The 23,786-nt window shown below is 44.1% G+C and overlaps 1 protein-coding gene across 3 annotated transcripts in view; it reads right to left on the bottom strand.

Annotated features, from left to right (window-relative positions):
• Positions 1-23,786, bottom strand: part of ALKAL2 (ALK and LTK ligand 2) — a 144,100-nt gene that overhangs the window by 84,910 nt on the left and 35,404 nt on the right. For 2 of the 3 annotated variants that reach the window (XM_073576439.1, XM_073576440.1), the window contains 2 exons: positions 4,684-4,737; positions 627-710 (listed from right to left, as the gene is read on the bottom strand). In XM_073576439.1, the coding sequence (XP_073432540.1) occupies positions 627-710; positions 4,684-4,737 (138 nt within the window). The remainder of the gene's footprint in view (positions 1-626; positions 711-4,683; positions 4,738-23,786) is intronic. The other variant, XM_073576441.1, reaches the window with a different exon arrangement.

Here is a 23,786-nt window from a genome sequence, read left to right as displayed (position 1 = left end):
ATGACATCATTATATGGGCAGTTCAGAATTGTTTAAAGGCAAAGTAATCTTAGCTTATGTAAACTTTTGACTTTGCAGTAAATAATAAAAATGCCTTAAAACATTCTCTCTCTCTTCTCTCTCTCTCTCTCTCTCTCTCATTATTCTGGCATTTGGCAAATATTAATAATTATGGTAATCCTAATTGACCTAAAACGGGAAAGGTTTATTCTGATTTCATGTCACATATTGCGAAAAACATGCAGCTGTGTCTTTTTATATAGTGTATGGAAACTTCTGGCTTCAACTGTACCTGTTTGGCACCATGCAAGTGATGATCACAACTCAGGGTTCCTTTTGTAGACAAGTCCACAGTTCCTTTTGAAGGATAAGAATAAAAACCAGGGGATCTCTCAGTTCCTAGTCCTAGTTTAGCTACAGGGCCAGTTTGATCATGGTGTAGTCACAATCTGGTTAGTAGCAGAACAGCTGAATACATTATTCATTAAGATACAGCTTGTAAGTGAATGGAGTAAATAAATTGCATGCATGACTACACTTTTTGTCTCATATTAAACTGTAATTTTTAGTAGTAGGATTTCATCTTTTCATCTTGGGCATTTTCTTTATCATCAGCTCTTACTTACGTGCTGGAATGGTGCAATCCCTTGTGCTATTGTAGAGTCTTCTAAAGTGTTTATTGCAGTTTGGGCTTGTAAAAGACAGTCGCCCTAGAATACAAGAAAATAAAGTGAACTACACAAAAAAATCAATTCTTATCTTCTGCAAAGTGACACTTTGTTCAGAGAATTGCTTTAAAGGGGTGGTCTGAAATTAACACTTATTTTAATCCTCAATGTCTGTATATTAATTTATCTAATCTAACATTTTTTCTAATATATTTTAGTTAAAAATTCCTTACCGTTATCAGTCTACTCTTTCTAACTGCTTTATGTGTTTTTTTTACCTACTTCCTGTTTAATGACACTTGGTTGGAGAATCCCCAGTGCATGCTAGAAAACTCAAACAAGACATCAGAGGTCAGGGGTTTCATGATGACCAGTCCTGCTTCCGCAAATGACGTCACTTGCATGGGAAGAGGCTGGTCTCTGCTTTTCTTGCACGCCAGGTGTGTCACTTCTCATCAGTCGGCGAGCGAGTGCACTGTCACTGTGCATTAGAAAGAATATTTCACAGTGACAATGTCCTACTGAGCATACATCACAACTGAAAACTGGCACATGCTCAGTAGAGCAGGGACTAGCCAAGCCCCTGAAACAGAGGTCACTGATGACGATTCATATCAGGGTGGGGACAGAAGCTGCAGCGGTCACGTCAACCTCTTACCCTTGATGACCTCTTATTTGAGTATACCAGCATGTACTTTAGGTTCATGAACAAAGTGTCATCAAACAAGAAGTAGGAAAAACAAAAGCAGTTAGCACAGTGAGGGAGTGATAGGGAAATTTTAATTAAAGTGTATTAGAAAAATGAATAGATTATTACATTAAATAGCCAAGATGCTTAGATTAAAAAAAAAAGTTAGTTTTAGACCACACCTATAAGCCACTATATTTATGTGTAAATGCCCCTCCATTTATATATGAGCCATCTGCAGTCAGGGCCAGTTTTAGAAAAAGTGGAGCCCCAGCTAAAAGCTTAAAGTGGGGCCCCAAATGCTCACATATTGCACCAACACACAGAAACATTTCAGTTGTATTTACACGCGTTGAGTTGAGGGCGCTAAACGAGCGTGATTGACAATATTGACGTCATTTGATGCTTGTTTCCCAGACGCTTTACGCCAGCTGAGGAAGAATGATAGGCACAAAACGATCAATAGTAGATCATTCTGTCCCCATAGAGTATCATGTTATCAGCAGCACATCTGCACTTTACACCGGGCGGCATGCTGCTGAAAACAATGATTTTTGTTCCAGCAAAAACAATTCAATCACTCAGTGAACAGGCAGCTTTTTGCTTGTTTAGTATACAGTAATACACCCCATTGTCCGCCATATACTATAATACACCCCATAGTCCTCTACATAATATAATGCATCCCATATTACTCCATGTTGTATAATGAACACCCCACAGTCCTCCATATAGTATAATGGGCCCCATATCCCTTTATATACTTTAATACACTCCTCATAGTCCTCCCCATAGTCTAATACACTCCCCATAGTTCTCCATATAATATAATATGCTCCCCATTTTGTTCCTATAGTATAATACACTCCCCTCAATATAGTATAATGTATAATATACAATATAGTATAATAGTATAATGCATCCCATCCTTTGTATAATACAATGCACCCCTTATAGCATAATGCACCCCATAGTCCTTCATATAGTATAATGCATTAGCCATAGTCCTCGATATAGTATAATGCAGGTCCCATATAGTGCATATAAGGTAATGAACCCCTATAGTCCTTGATAGAGTATAATGCAGCCCCCATATAGTATAATGCAGCCCCATATAGTACATATAGAATAATGCACCCCATAGTCCTAATAGAGTATAATGCAGCTGCCCCATAAAGTATTATGCAGCCGTCCCATAGAGTATAATGCAGTCCCCCTCATAGAATAGTACAGCCCCCTCAGAGCATAAGGCAGCCACATCAGAGTATAATGAAGCCCCATCATAGAGTATAATGCAGCCCCCTTATAAAGTATAAAGCAGTCCCCCCACACACACAGCATAATGCAGTCCCACAGTCCTTGCATTTGATGATTTGCATTTAATGCTATCCTTTGCTTTTAAATTTATACTTATATATTGTTTATTTGTATATTTATATATTGTTTATTATTTGTGTATTTATACTGTATAATGCAGACACACACATAGTATAATGCAGACACACACATTAAGTATAATGCAGCCCACACACACACACTATAATGCAGCCCCACAGTCCTTAAATTTGATGTTTTGCATTTCATGCTACCCTTTGATTTAAAATTTTTGGAATAAAGCTTTTTTTCATATTTTACTTTGAAGCTGGATTTCCTTCCTCTTTCTCAAGCTCCACAGTCCTGCAGTATTATAAAATAATAAATACAAAATTTACCTCTCCCTGTTCCCCGCTGCTCTACCTTCTGAAGTGCATCTTATCAGTTCCATTGCTGGAATAGCGTGGCACGTGAAGTGACGTCATCGCGCACCCGCTGCGTCAGAGACAGTGGTGGGATAGTGAGCATCATCTGACGCTCTCTCCTTCATCATTGCTTTCAACTGTACCAATAATGCCGATAAGTTGAATGCATGATGGCTGGAGCCCTATAGCGGCCGTGTGATGTGCCACTATTAGTGAAATGCCACTGGGGGTCCCCTGGGGTAGCGAGGCCCTAGGTAGATGACTAGTCTGCTTGCCCCTAATACTAGCCCTGTCTTCAGTTAAAGTACAGTTAATAGGTTCAAAAAGTTGTCCATGAAGATCAACCTTTCTTACTTATAAAACCCCGGTTGATAGAGAGGAAGGCAAAAGCCATACTTAAAGGATAACTGTTATTTCAAGTTACCTTTTCAGAATAAAGCGTCCTGTGTGAGTACATGAAGAATACCACCATTTCTGGCCATTATGTGACTTGTATCCTGTAGCTGAGGGGACAGATGAGCTGCAGTGATTTCTCCCATAGACAGCACATCAGAGGAGAATGACTGCTGTTCATTCACTTTTTAGCTCATAGAGAACAACATGGAGAACATTACACAGCAGAGCTGAGCTGTGCTAATCTGAATCAACCTCTGATGTGAGCTGAAACATTTGTTACAGAGATGAGGAGGAAAGGGAAAAATTGTCTAATAAATGGGGAAGGAAATTGATTTCACTGATAAGATACATTAGAAAGTTCCTTATAAATGCCTGTTCTTATGATTTATGCAAAGTATATTGAAACTACAGTATATTGAAAAGACAGTTCCTTTTGAAATAGCATAGATCAATTTCATCTATAGTGGGAAATGTCTTTCTGATCACCTGCTGGCAAACAGGCAGTCTATACTACCCAATTTTTGAGAAGGAACCTGTAAGCAGCTACTCAAGGATGGTGACTCACTTATAAAAAATAAAAATGCTGCCATCATTTTTACTGTGTTATATCAGCTTTCTCATCTTCTAAAAAATTCCAGAACCATTTATGCACATATGTGAGAATTATTACAACAAATCTATAAATAATTCTAACTAATGAAAGTTTAGACTAAAGCCCCTCAAACACATGAGATAGCTGTCAGACGAACCATTTTTTGGCCAGAAACTACTTTATTTTGCCCAATGCTACCTTACGCAACAGAGCTTTCTCTGCTGAGCGCTCTTGTGTTCTCTACGACAGAGCAGCTGCCAGATATCTGTTGTGGCGGTTTATCTCTTACTGAACAAAAGGATCAGCAGTCCGAAAACTTCCCGGCAATCATCTGTTGAGGGACATATTAGACTGTCGTCGAAATCCATGATATTGGGTTTGGCTAACACTAGATTAATGTGTATTTAGACTAGTAGACTCTTGATAGTAGACTCTTTGAAAGGGCATACTGACATTATTAGGGCTACTATGTCATAAAATGGCTTCCCCTTTTATTACCAAGACTAGCGTAACACTAACAAAGGTGGATCTAATTTTGATAGACCACGCCAAGGCCAAGCTATGTGCCTGCTTATTCCTTCTAACAGTCAAACACCATACCTGTTAAATGCTTTAGAAACTTCTCTTTCATCCGAAGGTCTCTGGGAACTATTTCTGCCGGAACATAAATAAAATATATATTAGATTTGCTGAGAATGGTTCAATTGTTCTACAGTGAGATGAATGTACATGTGGAGACGTGACCTTCTGATTGACAAATTAAAGTGGTGGATTGTAGATTGTGCCAAAGTACATAACACATGGAAACCCAGGCTTCCAGACAGTTAAGCTGGCCTGGCTGTCGTGACTCTTCTAAATACAATCCTTTCATAATGTGTTTACTACACCCTCTAGTAACTGCTGCCGGTAAGCCCCATAATTAAAGAGTCAACTCAGTGGTATAAACAGAAGCCATACTATGCCTGGTATACGTTGCACAGCCATGTTTCTATTATTGCGGGGTGTAAAATCATAATAAAAATGTAGATTCCACCACTGTGACTGTACAACCCACTGGAGACATTGAAAAAAACCCAGCACAAATGAAGAACTGTTAAAGAAAGGAACATAGACCTAACGAACCAACCAATAACCACCCACCAACCCATTACCCAAATGACCAGCCGCGCCCCAATCATTCACAAACCACAGAGTTTTCTTGGTGCAGAGGTGTTAAGATGCCCATACACAGAAGAGCAAAGTCAGCGAAACCAACCTTTTTTGGCTGGACCTGACAACTATATCCTGACTATGGGACCCTTCTTTATCTCTCCTGACAGATAATATTTGGGGAAATGCAGGATTAATAAACAAGCTAATCACTGCAGCTCCTCTCCCTCCCCTAAGCTAATCCTTTTGTTCTGAAAGTAGATCATCCGCCACTAGAGATGTCTGACAATGGCTTATTTCTCTCTCCCCATTGAAAACATGTGTTTTTGTGTTCGACCATTCTTAGTGTTTCCAAATGTGGGTAAAGCTGGGAGGAATAGCTTTCAGTCAATTGACAATTCGGCAGACAACTATTGAAAAGTTTATGGGTTCCATTAAGTTTAGATCAAAATTAAACCTAACTATCCATCCTTAATAGCTGTTCAGCCCACATCTATTTTTCCCAACTCTCACATACACATTGCGTGGCATGCAAAAGTTTGGGTCTCCAAGGGGTAAAGTTTCTCCTTGCGGAGAGTGACATGTCAAGCATGCCGAGATGAGGAGAATTAAAGTTGCAATGCTCCTCTGGGAAATATGCAAACTGTCTCTTCAGAGAGGAAGAGGACCAGAACTCTTGTGCTACCCATAAAAAGTGGCAATCCTAAAAGTCAATATTGACCCTTTAACCAACCTTGTCACATGACTTAGGATAAACGCCAAAACCAGAATCTCAATTTGCAGACACTGTGTTTCGAGGTACTGCTCCTCATCAGTGCAAAGAGTGAGATCTGGTTTTGGCTGTGTGAGAGGCGTCTGACCGGTTATCCAAGGGATGAGAAGTCTTAAAACCGCAATGCTCCTCTGGGAAATATGCAAATTATCTCTTCAGAGAGGGAGAGAACTAGAACCAACTATAGGAAGTAGGAATCCTAAAAGTGACGACCCTTTAATGAGCCTTGTCACATGACTTAGGATAAACGCTAAAACCAGAATCTCAATTTGTCAAAATTACTGTTATTGTGAACAGTTAAGCAATTTGAAGATGAAATGATCTCTAAAAGGCCTCAGGTTAAAGATTACACATTTCCCTTGTATTTTAGGCAAAAAAAATATATATATGCATTCATCTTTCACATTTTTCCTACCAGCACCCTCTTTTGAAAGTATCACAGTTGTAAACTCTTTTTATAGCCAGCCAAGAGCCTTTCAATCCTTGTTTGAGGGATTTTCATCCCTTCTTTCTTTGAAAATTCTCCCAGATTCCTGGGTCGGCTTGCACGCACTGCTATTTTGAGGTCTAGCAACAGATTTTCAATTATGTTCAGATCAGGGGACTGTGAGAGCCATTGTAAAACCCTCAGCATGTGTCTTTTGAAGTCGTCTATTGTGTATTTTGATGTGTTTAGGATCATTATCCATTTGTATAAGCCATCCTTTTTTCAATTTCAGCTTTTTTAAAGATGTGTTTGTGAAGAACATTAGAGATATAATTTCATGCCAATTGTTTGTATCCTATGTGGCATGGGATTATAAAACTGCCTTCAGTGTGCAGCAAGCTCAGCCCTGTGGCAAACGTTTTGCTCTGCTTCTGCAGGTGGTGTCGGGGCAGGCCCCTGAAGAAGCAGGGTGAAATGTGCGCGTCGGGGCCGGAGGCTGAGTCCCTACAGCAACATTCCCATACAGTGGCTTAACTTAAGATATATTACTGATTTCATTGGGTTTCATTCATCTTTGTGCCCATAAACGTATGCCTACTGCAGTGGATTTCCATCACAGTTCCATTATGTGCTCCTACTTGCAAACCCTGTGGGTTGCTTCTATCTAAAGTACTGGCACTTTTTGTTCCTGTCACGGATTACCACCTTGCGGCTTTATAAGGATGTTGATTAATATTTAGTATTATCACATATTTTCTGTACTTAAGGTTCTGGATATTGGAATATGTGCAATAGTTTGCGCCTACTGAATGGAAATTACTTATTTATAGTAAATATTGATCATGTACACAAGTTTCTATGACAATCTTCCAGCCTACTGGTTTATACTTTACCCGTAAGCACAAACACTTTACATTTTTCATGACCATTTTTGTATAATTGTGTAAACCTTTGTTCAAAAAGGATGGATCTGTTGTCGGTTTAAAAACCCACCTATATATATCCTTCAAAATATAACCTTGCTGCTATGTATACCCTTTAATGACTCATTTAAGCCTCCAATTTTCCTGTACCAATTCCTGATTTTTATCTGATACAATTTTTAATTTATATATCAATAAAATATATTTTTTTTAATTAATTAATTAATTAATGCATCTAACTTGTGCCGGCGGTCATTAGACTGGTTACCCATCCACGCCAGAATTCAGTATAAACTTATTACCCTCACCCACAAAGCTCTCCATGGCTCAGCACCACCCTACATCTCCACCCTTGTCTCAGTCTACCACCCTACCCGTGCCCTCCTTTCTGCTAATGACCTGAGGTTAACATCCTCAATAATCAGAACCTCCCACTCCCGTCTCCAAGACTTCTCAAGTGCTGCGCCAATTTTTTTGAATGCACTACCCAGGTTAATACAATTAATCCCCAATACCCACAGTTTTAAACGTGACCTAAAAACACATTTCTTCAGACTGGCCTATCGCCTCAACACATAAATCTAACTATCCCTGTTTTGCCCATTCAAAATTTTATGATAACCAGGTTCCTTGCATTATGTTCTCATATGCCTTATGTATTTAATAGCCCTCTGTGTCTGTACTTTTATGTATTCTGGCTGATAACCAGTTCATGCAGCACTACATGACCACCCGATTTCCTACATTATGGCTGGTCCGAACAACGTAAGCAATTGTTGCCATCCTCCTTTCGTGTCTCCCTTTTTCCTCATAGACTGTAAGCTTGCGAGCAGGGCCATCATTCCTCTTGGTATCTGTTATGATCTATGTGATTATTGTTATGCTGTAATGTCTATTGTCTGTACAAATCCCCTCTGAAATGAAAAGTGCTGCGGAATATGTCGGCGCTATAGAAATAAAATTATTATTAATATTAATTTTTGTCAGTTCTAATTTTTGCCTTTATACACCCTATATGGGAGTTGGGGCACACAATCTTTTGTGGTAGTCTCATCCTAGTCTCATGTGGGGGTGCACGCATCACAGAAGCAAAGCGTCACGAAGATAAGCGTCGGGATACAGCAGTTATTACATGGCAGTTAGTCAGGGCAGGAGTCTGGTAACCCTCACTCTGCTGTCCCTTTTAACCATGTGCTTTATTCCTATCCTCCTATGTTCTCTTGCAATCCACTTTCACCGACCTATCCCCCCTCCATCACAACTCATATACATCAGCTCCTCTCTCTTTCCTTCTCCCATGTACAGCTCCCATGCACTTCTCACCTTCTTAAAAAACCTCAGCCCATCTTGCCCAAACACACTGCACAAAAAATCTTCATACAATTCCAAAAACTACTTGCTCTTTATCTTCCTGCTCCTACTGATTTCAGGGGACATCTCCCCCAACCCCGGTCCACCATCCCCCAACCTCAACCCCTACCCTACCTCACATCGAAACCTTAATAATCTTACTAATATTATTTGCACTCCTTCATCTCCTTCTTTCAATTGTGCCCTTTGGAATCCACGGTCTGTATGCAACAAGCTTCCTTTCCTACACAATTACTTTCTGAAAAACTCTCTGAATCTGTTGGCCCTCACGGAAACCTGGATTCAGGATTCTGACACTGTCTCTCCTGCTGCCATTTCCCATGGTGGCTTACAATTCTCCCATTCCCCGAGACCGACAAACAGACCTGGTGGTGGAGTCGGCATACTCCTGTCCCCACAATGCACTTTCCAGGTCATCCCCCCAGTTCCATCACTCTCATTCCCTTCTTTTGAAGTCCACAGCATCAGGCTCTTTCGTCCCCTCTCCCTCAGAGTAGCGGTCATATACCGGCCCCCAGGCTCACCCACCCACTTCCTGGACCATTTCTCTGCCTGGCTGCCGCACTTCATGTCCTCAGAACTACCAACCCTTATCCTGGGAGACTTCAACATCCCCATTAACAGCACCACTTCCACATCTGCATCCCAGCTTCTATCACTAACCACTTCTCTAGGCCTCTCTCAGCTCTCAACCTCTGAAACACACAAAGACGGTAACACCCTGGACCTGGTTTTCGCCCGGCTCTGCTCAATCTCCTACATAGATAACTCACCGCTTCCCCTCTCTGACCACAACATTCTCTCCTTTACACTCACAAATCCTTGCTCACCCCAGCACCCTCCTACCTACCATTCAGTCAGAAATCAACAAGCCATTAACCCTCATACACTTTCAGACTCCCTACACTCATCACTGTCCCCAATCTCTTCTTTGTCCTGTCCTGATCTGGCTGTACATCACTTCAATGACACTCTTAGAAGCACCCTTGACCAAGTAGCTCCCCTCACCCTCAGAACCTCCAAACACAGAGTGAAACAGCCCTGGCTCACATCGCAAACCCGATTTCTCCAGCGATGCTCTAGGTGTGCTGAACGCTTATGGAGGAAAACACGCACACCAGAAGACTTCATACACTTCAAATTTATGTTAAGGACATATAACTCTGCCCTTCACCTCGCCAAACAGACCTACTTCACCACCCTGATCTCCTCACTATCCAACAACCCCAAGAAACTTTTTGACACCTTTCACTCCCTCCTCAGGCCAAAAGCACAAGCCCCTATCACAGACATTTGCGCTGATGACCTTGCCTCCCACTTTATAGAGAAAATAGACAATTTCCGTCAGGAAATCCGCTCCCAATCACCAAATTCAGTGACTCCCATCCCTCCCTGCATTCCCCCTGGCTCACTCTCCACATTCGATCCCATCACAGAAGAAGAAGTCTCCAGGCTCCTCTCCTCTTCTCGTCCGACTACATGCACAACCGACCCCATTCCCTCACATCTCCTCCAGTCTCTCTCCCCAGTCGTCACAACTCACCTAACTACAATCTTTAATCTCTCCCTCTCCTCTGGCATTTTCCCCTCCTCCTTCAAACACTCTATCATTACTCCATTACTAAAGAAACCCACCCTCGACCCATCCTGCACAAACAACTACAGACCAGTCTCCAATCTCCCCTTCATCTCTAAACTCTTGGAGCGCCTGATATACTCACGCCTTACCCGTTACCTCTCCACTCACTCCCTCCTAGACCCTTCACAGTCCGGTTTCCGCCCCCTACATTCGACAGAAACTACACTCATCAAAGTGACCAATGACCTTCTGACAGCAAAACGTAATGGTGACCACTCTCTGCTCATTCTTCTCGACCTTTCTGCAGCTTTCGACACTGTTGACCATCCTCTCCTACTCTCTAGGCTCCAGTCACTAGGCATTAAGGACACTGCTCTTTCCTGGTTCTCCTCCTATCTTTCCGACCGCTCCTTCAGTGTTCTGTTTTCTGGCTCCACTTCATCTCCTCTTCCTCTCACTGTTGGGGTACCTCAGGGCTCAGTCCTTGGCCCCCTTCTCTTCTCTCTCTATACGGCCCCAATTGGACAGACCATCAGCAGATTTGGCTTTCAGTACCATCTTTATGCTGATGACACACAACTGTACACATCATCCCCTGACCTTACCTCCGCTGTACTACAGAACGCCACTGACTGTCTGTCTGCAGTCTCCAACATCATGTCTGCTCTCTATCTGAAACTCAACCTCTCCAAAACTGAACTTCTTCTGCTCCCACCATCTACTAACCTCCCTAAATCTGACATTTCCCTCTCTGTGGGTGGCACCATAATAACACCCCGACAGCAGGCACACTGTCTGGGTGTTATGTTCGACTCCGATCTCTCCTTCACCTCCCATATATAATCTCTTGCCCGCTCATGCCGCTTACACCTAAAGAACATCTCTAGAATCCGCCCTTTTCTCACCATGGAAACAACAAAAACTCTCACTGTCGCCCTGATCCACTCCCGCCTGGACTACTGTAATGCTCTATTAATTGGCCTCCCTCTCACTCGACTCTCCCCTCTCCAGTCTATCCTTAATGCAGCAGCCAGGGTTGTCCATCTGGCTAATCGTTACTCAGACGCGTCCGCTCTTCGCCAGTCGTTACACTGGCTGCCAATTCATTACAGGGTACAATTCAAAGTACTTGTTCTCACCCACAAAGCTCTCCACAGTGCGGCACCCCCTTACATCTCCTCCCTCATTTCTGTCTATCGGCCTAACCGACCGCTGCGCTCTGCAAATGACTTTCGACTAACCTCTGCCCTAATCCGTACCTCCCACTCCCGACTCCAAGACTTCTCCCGTGCTGCGCCAATCCTCTGGAATGCTCTACCCCAAGATATTAGGATCATCCACAATTTGCATAGTTTTAGGCGCTCGCTCAAAACGCATTTGTTCAGAGCGGCCTATCACATTCAGTAATCAAAGTTATGTTATGTTTGTGTGTGTGTAGCCCATTCACTATCTCCATCTAACCCCCACCCCCTGAAGATGGCTGGACCGTCATTGTAAATACATCATTGTAAATACAAACCTGTGCTTTGTATCTCCCCCACCTCATTGTAGATTGTAAGCTCCACAAGCAGGGTCGTCTTATTTCGCTTTAATTATTGTATTGTTAACGTTGTTACTTATGACTGTTGTGTTTGAAACTGTTCAACTGTAAAGCGCTGCGGAATATGTTGGCGCTATATAAATAAAGATTATTATTATTATTATTATCCTACACCTGCCGTCGCTAATAGCAGTGAAAGCATGCGTACAATGATGAGAGTATTCATCAGATGGCGCCTGTGCAATAAATGAATTAATTAATGGGGATGAGTGAACTTGTTCGGAAAACATTTGCCAGTTTCAAATTCGGCATGAACATTGCACATTTGCATTTGTGTTCGGATTCCCAAGCATTTTTCCTCAAAATTGTAAAAATTTGTCCAAAGCTTAGTAAGTCATTGAGTTTCCACTAATGCTTTTGTTTTAAGGCTTTGGCTGGGATAGTGGTGCTGTATGATGAGCGAGAGGCGTGTTTTGATGAGGGTGGGACTGTATTTTTTTTCATATTAACTTAATGTGTGGAGATTCTGGCAGCCAATCAGGGCGCAATAACCATCGAAAACATCCAGACATATGAGCTTCTGTCATTGGCTGCCATAGTCACATGTCCCTCTCCAGATAAAAAGTGAACATGTTGTTTTTGCGCCAGAGTTTCCGCTCCTGCTGCTGCTGCAAGTAGTCTGATAGTTAGGCGGTTTATTGTCAGCTAGTTAAGCTAGATAGGATCCTGTGTTAAATTGACCTTCCAGTATCTACATGATTTGTGCTAATAGTGTGGTCCAGCCAGGAGTCCCCATTTCAGAATCTTAATCATTTGCCATATAAGTGTGGTCCATCCCGGAATCCACATTTCATAATCTAAATCCATTGTGCAAATTGTGTGGTCCAGCCAGCAGTAAATATTTCCGCATGTAAATCCTTTGTGCTAATTGTGTGGTCCAGGCACACTATATCAGCAAATTAATACTGATTGTTAATTTACTGACAGGTGACTGTCAGGTCTGGGTCTAGGATTATGAAACAGCTGGTTAAAAGAGGGGGAGGGTACATCCAACCTGAGTGGGAAAAAAGCAAGGTCGTGTTTGAATGGGGAATAGGCTTGGGGTTCGAGGTGTACGTGGCTTAGGTGGTAATGTTACTGAAAGTTCTACTGAACAAACACTGGCTCGTCCTATCCCAAGACCACTGACAACTTCTGTTACTGGACGGGGTTACTTGACTCCTTTTCTTTGGCAGCCGCACAGCAGAACAACTTGTAGATGAGGGACAGAAAGCGCATGTGATCCAGTGGATGGCAACGCTGCATCAAATGGCCTCTACTCCTCTTCCTCCACCTTAACATCACACTCAGTACAGTCCTCAGAGGTGGCACCCTCATTTTCCCCCTGCGTCACAACTCTCCAACCGACCTACTGACCCAGAGTACAATATTGGAGTCTCTAGCTAGTGGTTTGCAGTAGTGGAAGGTGTGTCAGAGCCCCGTTATGCTATTTCTACTCCTGGGAAATCAATGCCACTTTATTCATGTCTGCCCCTAATTTTTGAAAACGTTTGGATTACATGTTGGGTCTCCTTCACGTGTGTTGTCTGTAGCAGTAGGACTCCCAGACCAGCAGGCCTGAACTTACTTTCAGTCAACTACCTGTGTTACTATCCTTAAATTTTTCTACCAATAGTAGTCTACAAAACAGATGCTTGTGCCACCTGTGCGTGTGAATGAGGAGAAAAGCAGTTTAAGCAGTTGCATGAGGTATCAAGGCTCCCAGCAGAGCAGGTCTACACCAGTCCCTCACCCACCTCTTAATTTGAACTTAAATTCAAAGCTGTAAATGCTGGCCCACATCCTCAATCATAAATGGCCCATGCTGCTGTGTCATTATAAAATTTCTACTGTAGGATAATTGATGCCACTTTTCCTGGTATCTGCCCCAAAATTTTGGAAATGTTTGGACTCCAAGTTGGGTCCCCTTCATGTGTGTTGCCTGAATTTGGCGGGGCTCTCCGAGCACCAAGCATACCCCTGTCACTCATCCACCTGTTACTGATCAATGTTTAAGCTAGAAATTCTGGTCCAAGCCTTGTCCCAGGCCCTGTCCCATGCATCCATGCTGCATAATTATGCTATTTGTACTCTGGGTCAATTGTTGCCACTTTCCCTGGTCTCTTTGCCTAATTTGAGCTTTTTTGGCAGCTTTTTGCCCCCCCCCCCGAAGGTGATGTCTATGCATTTGGTTTTGCCTCACACTGAATTCCATGGGGTTCGAATAAGTTCGAAGAACTGTTTGGTGAACATCAGGTTTGCCAATCTGAACCGAACTGAACCGAACCTTGAAAGGTTTGCTCATCTCTAGTGGGGATCCCTCTACTTTTGATAACCGGCGGGTTCGCCCATCTCTAATTATTATTATTATTTATTTATATAGCACCATTAATTAGATGGTGCTGTACATGAGAAGGGGTTACATCAAAATACAAATGTCACTTACAGTAAACTAATTAACAATGACAGACTGATAAATAGGGGAGAGGACCCTGTCCTTGCGGGCTTACATTCTACAGGATGATGAGAAGGAGACAGTAGGTTGGGGGGTTGCAGTAGTTCTGATGGTGTTGAGGTGGCTGCGTGGTCATTACAGGTTGTAAGCTTTTTTGAAGAGATGGGTTTTCAGGTCCTGTCTGAAGGATCCAAATGTAGTGGATAACCGGATGTGTTAGGGCACAGAATTCCAGTGGATGGGGAATATTTGGGAGAAATCATGGAGGTGATTGGGTGAGGAGCGAATAAGCATGGAGGAGAGAAGGAGGTCTTGGGAGGACCGGAGATTACGTGAGGGAAGATATTGAGAGATTAGTTCGGAAATATACGGAGGAAAAAGGTTATGGATGGCTTTGCAGGTCAGTGTTAGTAGTTTAAACTGGATATGCTGGGAAATTGGAAGCCAGTGAAGGGATTTGCAAAGAGGGAAAACAGGAGTGTAGTGAGAAGAGAGATTAATTAGTTGGGCAGCAGAGTTAAGGATGGACTGGAGGGGTGCGAGATTGTTAGAAGGTAGGCCACAGAGGAGGATGTTGCAGCAGTCGAGGCGGGAGATAATTAGGGCATGCACAAGCATTTTGGTAGAGTGAGGGTTGAGGAAAGGACAGATTCTGGAAATATTTTGGAGCTGGAGGGGACAGGAGGTGGCGAGAGCTTGGATTTGCAGTTTGAAGGACAGGGCAGAGTGAAAGGTTACTCCAAGGCAGTGGATTTCCGGGCCAGAGGAAAGTGTGATGTCATTTATTGTGATAGATAGATTAGGTAGGGAGGGTATGCGAAATGGAGGAAATATAATTAGTTCAGATTTGTCCACATTGAGCTTGAGTAAGCGAGATGAGAAGGAGGATATCGGAGAGGTGACATATGGGCCAGAGAGGTAGATCTGAGTTCCATCAGCATATAGATGGTACTGGAAGCCATAGGACTTTATGAGTTGTCCCAGACCAAGGGTATAGATTGACAAGAGAAGGGGTCCTAGGACAGAGCCCTGAGGGACACCAACAGAAAGAGGGCGAGATGAGGAGGTAGTGTGGGAGTAAGAAACTCTAAATGTGCGGTTGGTAATCTCTAATCATATGTATTCACCCCTTTTGTTATGAAGCCCCTAAAAATTTCTGGTGCAAGCAATGACCTTCATAAGTCACATGTTTAGTGAAAGGAATTCCACCTGAGTGCAATCTAAATGTCACATGGTCTGTCAGTATATACACACCTTTTTTGAAAGTCCACGGAGGCTGCAACACCATTAAGCAAGAGGCACCATTGACCAAACAACACCATGATCTCCAAAAAAGTTAGGGACAAAGTTGTCGAGAAGTACAACTCAGGGTTGGGTTATAAAAAAATATCCCAATCTCTGATGATCCCCCGGAGCAGGAACACCATCAAATCCATTATCATCAAATGGAAAGAGCATGGTACCACAACAAACCTGCCAAGAAAGGGCTGCCCACCAAAACTCTCAGCCCGGGCAGGAAGGACATTAATCAGAGAGGCAGCACAGTGACCAAAGGTAACTTTGCAGAGTTCCCAAGCAGAGATTGGTGTATCTGTCCATACAACCACAATAACCTGTATACTCCATAGAGGTGGCCTTTATGGAAGACTGGATAGAAAAAAGCCTTTACTTACACACAAAAATTGTATGGCTTATTTTGAGTTTGCCAAAAGACATGTGGGAGGCTCCTCAAATGTATGGAGGAAGGCGCTGTGGTCTGATGAGACCAAATTTGAACTTTTTGACCACCAAGTTAAGCGCTATGTCTGGCACCGAACTAACACAGCTTATCACGCCAAGAACAATGTCCCCACAGTGAAATATGGTGGTAGCAGCATCATGATCTAGGGATGTTTTTCGGTAGCAGGACAGGGAAAAAGGTCAGAGTCGAGGGGAAGATGGATGGTGGGAAATCCAGGATATTCTTGAGCAATACCCGTTTCAGTCTGTCAGTGATTTGACACTGGGACGAAGATTCATCTTCCAACAATACAATGACCCAAAGTATAAAGCGACACTCGAATGGTTTAAGGTGAAACATGTAAATGTTATGGAGTGGCCTACTCAAATCCTAGACCTTAATCTAATTGAGAATCTGTTGTCAGACTTGAAGATTGTGTGGTGTAGTAACCACTGAGTCCGCTAGGAGGCGCTGTGTGGATGTCCCAGGAGAAAGGATGAATGGCAGAATACTGAATGGCCGTTACGTATCTCAAAGTGGGTGGCTTTGGCATAGAGACTTATGTGTTGATCAGCAGTGATACTGCTGAGGTGTTGTTTCAATGTGTAAGGGAGAAGTCTCCAGGTAACTAGAGAGATGGGCGGACCTGGTTACCTACAAAACCACCCAGGGGGTTGTGTTTAAAGCACTATTGTAAAGAGTGTGTAAAGGCTTGAAGGATCTGTGATGAGGTCAGAGTAATGTGACCCGGTGGGCGTGGCTATGGACCATATGATGTGGCCAGGGTATGTCACATGGGGGTGAATGCTGGGACCTGGTTGGTCCAGTGTGGAAGGTCCCACTGAGATGGGGCTTCCTGCCTGACAGCACGTGTGGACGCTGTGTTTAATGGCTGCAAGTGCCTGAGAGTTCCCTGGAGGGAATGAATGTCTGCAATATGGAGAAGCAGCCATGAGAGAACCCTGACGGGGTGAGATATAACTGTGAGGCTGAAAAGACTGCGTATTGGACATTGCTAACAGAGTGAAGCTCTGTCATGGACGCTATGCCGTTTATATATTGCTGGTCATGGTTTATGATGTTTAATAAACCGCATGGACCGTTCTGAGTTTAATGAAAACCTGTGCCGGATCTGATTTTGTGGCTGCCAAGCGAGTGATCCCCTACTTAAATGACAGCGCTACCTCACAAATGGAAACCATCTAACTTGAAGGAGCTGGAGCAGTTTTGCTTTGAGGAATGGGCAGAAATCCCAGTGGCAAGATGTGGAAAGCTCATAGTGGCTTATCCAAAGCAACTTGCAGCTGTAATTGAAGCAAATGGAGGCTCTACAAAGTACTGACTTTAGGAGGATGAGTAGTTATACACATTGAAGTTTTCAGTTATTTTGTCCTATTTGTTGTTTGCTTCACAATAAAAAGAAAACCAAATATTCACAGTTGTAGGCATGTTGTGTACATGAACTGATACAACAAAACAGAAAAAAATGCCAAGGGGGTGAATACTTTTACAAGCTACTGCAGGTCTACTGGTCCACAAGACAGAAGCTATGTAGTACTCCATAACACATACTGTCATATTCCTTCTCATTATGGGATGTTCTGGGTAATATCACTCTTGGGTTTATCACTTAGTCTCAGAAATAGTCAATACAACATGTATCGTGTAGCTTAGACAAGTGACCTAAATAAAAAGAGACATTTACATCTCATCTCAAGAGGTGACAGCATATTGGTATGATATGATCCAACCTGTCCGATACCAACATTGATCCTAAGAATGAAAAAGTCACAGCACTGATTCAGTGTCCCCTTGATAGTCAGTCCCTACCCGGTTGTGCTCCTTAGCCACCCACTTTGCGGTGACCTGCAGCACAGCATCAACCAAATGAATGGAGTCATGCTGTAGTTTTTTTTTCAGACCCAGATTGAGCCACTAACGTTTTTGTAAAAAAGTAATGTGAATTCGCCCTTATTCGTGACAGTGCAAAAATTGTGCATCCTAATGTTTTTTTAGTGCAGCCCCATACAGATGTATGTTTCTCCTTGGAAACAAAATGCAAACACCAGGTATTATGATCCTGTCAGGCTCTGCACATGGCTCACCCTTGTCCATTAGGCTAAAAGAAAAACCACATTTTCATTTTTCCAAGCTCATTATTTACCTGTTTTAATATCTATATCTCTATGCGTGACTTTAATGCAGAACATATCCATGACAGATCGCTTATTGAAGAACGTATCCGTGACAGATCGATTATTATTTACAATTACTTTAATAGGAAAGGAATATAGATGGTTTCATGATTCAGTTTGATTTTTCTGCAACATTTTCTAATACATTTAAGGGACTCTGTCAGCAGGTTTTCGCCATGTAATCCGAGAGCAGCATGATGTAGGGGCTGAGACCTTGATTCCAGCAATATATCACTTACTAGCCTGTGTGTTGCTGTTTCAATCATTGTTTTATCAGCAGAGATTATCACTACAGGACTAGGTGCTTCTTAGTCAAATGCTCTGTGTAACCCCAACCCCACCACTGATTAACAGCTTTCTCTCATTGTACCACCGGTGTACACAGGAATCTGACAATCTGTGGTGTGGATGGGGATATACAGGGCTCAGCATTCTTAGCACTGCTAGATCTGCATCAAACAATACAGTGATTGTATCAAAATGACAGCATGCTTAACAACAAGTGACACAAGTGTAATCAAGGTCTCTACTAGTGATGAGCGAGTATACTCGCTACTCGAGATTTCCCGAGCATGCTCGGGTGATCTCCGTGTATTTGGCATGCTCAGAGATTTAGTTTCTGTCGCTGTAGCTGCAATATTTTGCGGCTGCTAGACAGCCTGAATACATGTGGGGATTTCCTAACAAACAGGCTTTAACTGCTGTGACCACATTACTGGCATTTTCCCACGGTCCAGAGGTCACCCCAGTTCAGGCTGTGAGGGAGCGCAGCTTCAGTGACGTCACCGCTAGTCTCTGAAGCTCCACTCCCAGCATCTCCTCATTCACCAGTGGGTTTTCAGCTGGGGCGGTCACATCTTGGCACTGTCCTGGCTGAAAACTGTATTTATCTCAGATATGGATTACAAAGACAGACAGGTATGGTATATTGTTGGTTTATTATTTTACTTTTATTACAGGAGATCGAGGGCTTCACATGGATTAGGTGTGGTTCTAAGTATGGTTTAATTAAGAATAATAAAGGAGTCTGTGTCTTTATTTCAATTAAAGGATTTTTTACTGGGTGTGTGTTTAGTTTACAATTTGACTATGGGGGTTTGTAATAGGGGCATCTTATTGACGCCTCTCCATCAACCCCCCCAACTATTACCCCACTTGCCACCGCTACAAGGCAAGAGGGATGAGCAAGGCTAAGTGCCAGAATTGGCACATCTTAGAGATGGGGCGGCTGAGAGCTGATGTTCTTAGCCGGGGGAAGGGGGGTGGAAATATCCATGGCCCCTTCCTAGGCTGTAAACATCAGCCCCCAGTCGTCGGCTTTACCTCTGCTGGTTTGGAAAATTGTGCGGGAGCCCACGTAATTTTTTCCTCAAAATAATGTTTTATTGATTAAACACATGTCCAGTAATTCGCACACACACTGTACTAATTGTATTTGTCACACACATGTATATATCTACCTATTCTGTATGTAAACCATTTCTTCTATCCTGTCGACTCATGCTGTGATTTTACAGAACCCGGCAAATGAATTACCGGCTATTCTTCTATATATCTCTCTCTGCAATATTAATACACACACAACACACACACACACATATATGTACAGCTCTGGCACAAATTAAGAGACCACTTTCAAATGTTCAGTTTGTCTCATTTTTCTCTTTATAGGTGTATTTTTGAGTAAAATGTAAATTGTTCTTTTAGTTTATAAACTTCTGACTAGTGTTGAGCATTCCGATACCGCAAGTATCGGGTATCGGCCGATATTAGCGGTATCGGAATTCCGATACTTAATTCCGATACTTTTTTCATATCGGATTCCGGGATCGGAATCGGAATAGGAAGTTCCCATCATGCTATGAGCCTGCTTGCTTTGATTAAGCCAATGGGAATCCTCCGAAGTGTGGGCACATCCTGTTAGGCATGTAGGCATGTTAACTATTGGCATGGCTGTGATTGGCTGCCGAAATGATGTCATGATGCACTATAAAAGCCACCGCAGCCGCCATTTCTGGTCACTCTGCTGTGAATTCAGTTAGGGACAGGCTGCTGTAGAAGACTGTGAGGGACAGTTAGAAATAGCGATTCCACCAAACATCTAGTGCTTTACCCAGGCTACATAAACCACCACTGTAGCCTTCTTTGCCCTAGCAGCAGTGTTCACAGCTGTCTGCAAGGGCTGTGTGAGTGCAGCTCACGCTGTGGAGTGGGTCCTGCAGCCACGTCAGGCTGTAGGCCACCCAGTGTGATCACTGCTGCCTCATACATCTTTTATTTTTTGAGCTGCATTTTTTAAATAATTTCAATCTAGTGTGCTTCCATCCGTATCCATATACGTTGGTTGCAAACACTAGTAGTAGACAGCGGAGCCTTTCTGCAGCCTTTCAGTGCTAGTGTCCACTTTGCTGCACTGTTCACGGCTGTCTGAGAGGTCTCTGACTGTGTGTGAGTGCAGCTCACGCTGAGTAGTGTGTCCTGCAGCTACGTCTGGCTGTAGGACGCTCAGCGTGCGTCACTGCCTCACACATATTTTTATTTGAGTGCAGCTCATTTTTTCTTCTATTAGTGTGCATCCATCCGTCTCCATCTACGGTGGTTGCAAACACTATATAGGAGTACACAGCGGAGCCTTTCTGCAGCCTGTCAGTGCCAGTGCCCACTTAGCTGCACTGTTGACGGCTGTCTGAGAGGTCTCTGACTGTGTGTGAGTGCAGCTCACGCTGAGTAGAGTGTCCTGCAGCTACGTCTGGTTGTAGGACGCTCAACGTGCGTCACTGCCTCACACATATTTGTCTCTGAGTGCAGCTCATTTTTTCTTCTCCTATTAGTGTGCATCCATCCGTATCCATCAACATTGGTTGGTTGCAAACACTATATAGGAGTAGATAGAGGAGCCTTTTTTTCTGGCTTGTGCCCTGCCGGCGCAGCCAGATTAGTATTACCCAATTTTTTTGGAGCCTCATCTTTTGCATTGTAGGTTACCTGCCTGCATTGTAATAGCTCCAAAAAGTTGGTGATACTATCAGTTTCAATTCTTTGTTCTCATACTTTGAGTTTGTTTCAAACAAAGAAACCACATAAAAAGTTCACCAAACACTACATTTTGAACTTGTGTTGGCCACATCAGCTCCTATTAAAGTCTAGTCCACACACACACACTTCATAAAATTAGTGTTTCTTGTACCTGTAACCAGCTGTTCAGGAATAAGCACACTAAGGCCCCCCTTTGTACTTTTTTGCCTATCTTAAGCAGTCTTGCAAGATGAAGAAGGCAGGGAGTAAGGCGCGGGGGCGTGGGCGTGGGCGTGGAGTTTCAGCAGGGAGAGGACGTGGGGATTCTGCAGGGAGAGGACGTGGGGATTCTACAGGTAGAGGACGTGGGGATTCTGGGCCTGCTGCGGGCACCAGTGGATCAGCATCCCCCAGTTTTAGCAGGCAACAGTCCTTTATGCGCAGCTTTGTAGGACCTCAACGTACCCCACTGCTGCGGGAGGAACAAATTGAAGCCGTTGTCGGATGGATGGCAGCTAACGCATCGACTTCAATTACTTCCGCATCCTCTCAGGGTCAGAGCACCGAAGAGCAACCATCTGTCTCTTCACCACCTGCCAAAGTGCCCAGGCAGTCAGAGAGACATGGACAGGAGCCATCACAGTCTCTACTTCTGTTCTCGGAATCTGTTGGCTTGGAAAGAGGGGGCCAGCCAAGCAGCATTCCTGAATGTGAAGAAGAGGGAGTATGCAGTGATGCGCAACTTCTTTGTCCCTCTGAATCTGAAGAGGCGAGTGGGCCAGTGCCTATGGTCAGCACACCTCAGTACGCATCAGATGATGACGAGACTCAGTTGCCACTTTCTGGTGCGTACGGTGCTGGCGAGACAACCCCGGAGAAGCAGCTGTTTGAAGAGGGGAGGGAAGATGATGAGGTCCTTGACCCATCATGGCGTGAGCAACAGGAAGGTGGTGGGAGCAGCTCGGAGGAAGAGATTCCCCTACCGGCCAAAACAGGAGGCAGAGGGAGGGGGAAGACTTGGTTGCCTGTACCCTCCACTTCGGCACCCGTTAGGAGCATTCCTCCTTCCAAAGGCAAACCGGGCGCTCACAAGAGTTGCAGTGCGTGGTCCTTTTTTGACACAGTTGCAGATGACATTTGCTTTGTCAAATGCAAGCTGTGTCATCAGAGAGTCAAAAGAGGGAGAAATGTCAGCAACCTCAATACCACAAATATGTGGAAACATGTGCGCACCAAGCACGAGTTGGAGTTGCAGAGACACCCTGAAGACGTAGGCCAACGTACAGCACCACCTACCACCTCTTCAGTTCGTGTTGGGCCCTCTTCCTCCAGCTCACACACTGCTGGTTCGGCTTCCTCACAGGATCGCCAAGGAAGAACCTCTGCCACTGTTGTCCGGAGACCCTGTCAGATTCCACCCATAACAGCACGTTCCCATCCATCACAGCCATCGGTAGCACAGGCATGGGATAAAAGGCGCCCTTACTCGGCAAACCATCCCCGAGCACAGTCTCTGAATGCTGGCATTGCCAAACTTCTGGCAGTTGAAATGCTGTCATTCAGGCTGGTGGACACTGACACCTTCCGGGACTTAATGGCATTGGCAGTCCCCCAATACAACGTGCCCAGCCGCTTTTATTTCAGCAGGCGAGCCGTCCCTGCCCTGCAGAAACATGTTGAGGGCAAAATAAAACATGCGCTACTAAACGCCGTTAGTAGCAAGGTCCACCTGACCACCGATGCGTGGACCAGTAACCATGGACAGGGACGATACCTTTCCCTCACTGCCCACTGGGTCAATGTTGTGGAGCCGGGTACGGATCTGGAGAGTGGCGCTGTACGTGTTCTTCCAACGCCACGGATTGCAGGACTCCAGTCTGTACACATAGACTCCTCCTCCTACTCAAGTTCCTCAGAAACAGCAGAGCAGGAGCCTGTTACGACCGATATGAGCACAGCCGTGGCCAAACGTCAACAGGCTGTACTCAAATTAATTTCTTTGGGGAATCGAAGCCACACAGCGCAGGAGCTCTGGAATGCTATCAAGCTGGAGAGCGATGTGTGGTTTGGGCCAGCGAATCTCCAGCCGGGCTTGGTAGTGTGTGACAATGGCCGAAATCTGGTGGCAGCTCTTGGCCTAGGCAACCTCACACACATCCCATGTCTGGCACATGTTCTTAACTTGGTCGTGCAGAGCTTTCTGAGGGACTATCCGGATCTTGATGCACTGTTGCACAAGGTCCGCATAGAGTGCGCTCACTTGCGACGTTCCAGCACGGCAAGATCGCGCCTCGCTGCTCTGCAGCGACGATTTGGCCTTCCGGAACATCGCATCATATGTGACCTACCCACCCGGTGGAATTCAACGTTACATATGTTGGAGCGGTTGTGTGAGCTGCAGGCAGCAGTCATGGAGTACCAGCTGCATCAGGCGCAAACAAGTCGCACTGTGCGCCGTTCACACTTCAGCACCATTGAGTGGGCCTCTATGAAGGACATCTGCCTCGTTTTGCGTGCC

The sequence above is a fragment of the Dendrobates tinctorius genome, unplaced genomic scaffold (assembly GCF_039654945.1).
Source record: "Dendrobates tinctorius isolate UK_male_01 unplaced genomic scaffold, ASM3965494v1 ptg000049l, whole genome shotgun sequence".
In the NCBI taxonomy this organism is placed as follows: Eukaryota; Metazoa; Chordata; class Amphibia; order Anura; family Dendrobatidae; genus Dendrobates; species Dendrobates tinctorius.
This window is presented reverse-complemented; position numbering and strand designations above follow the sequence as displayed.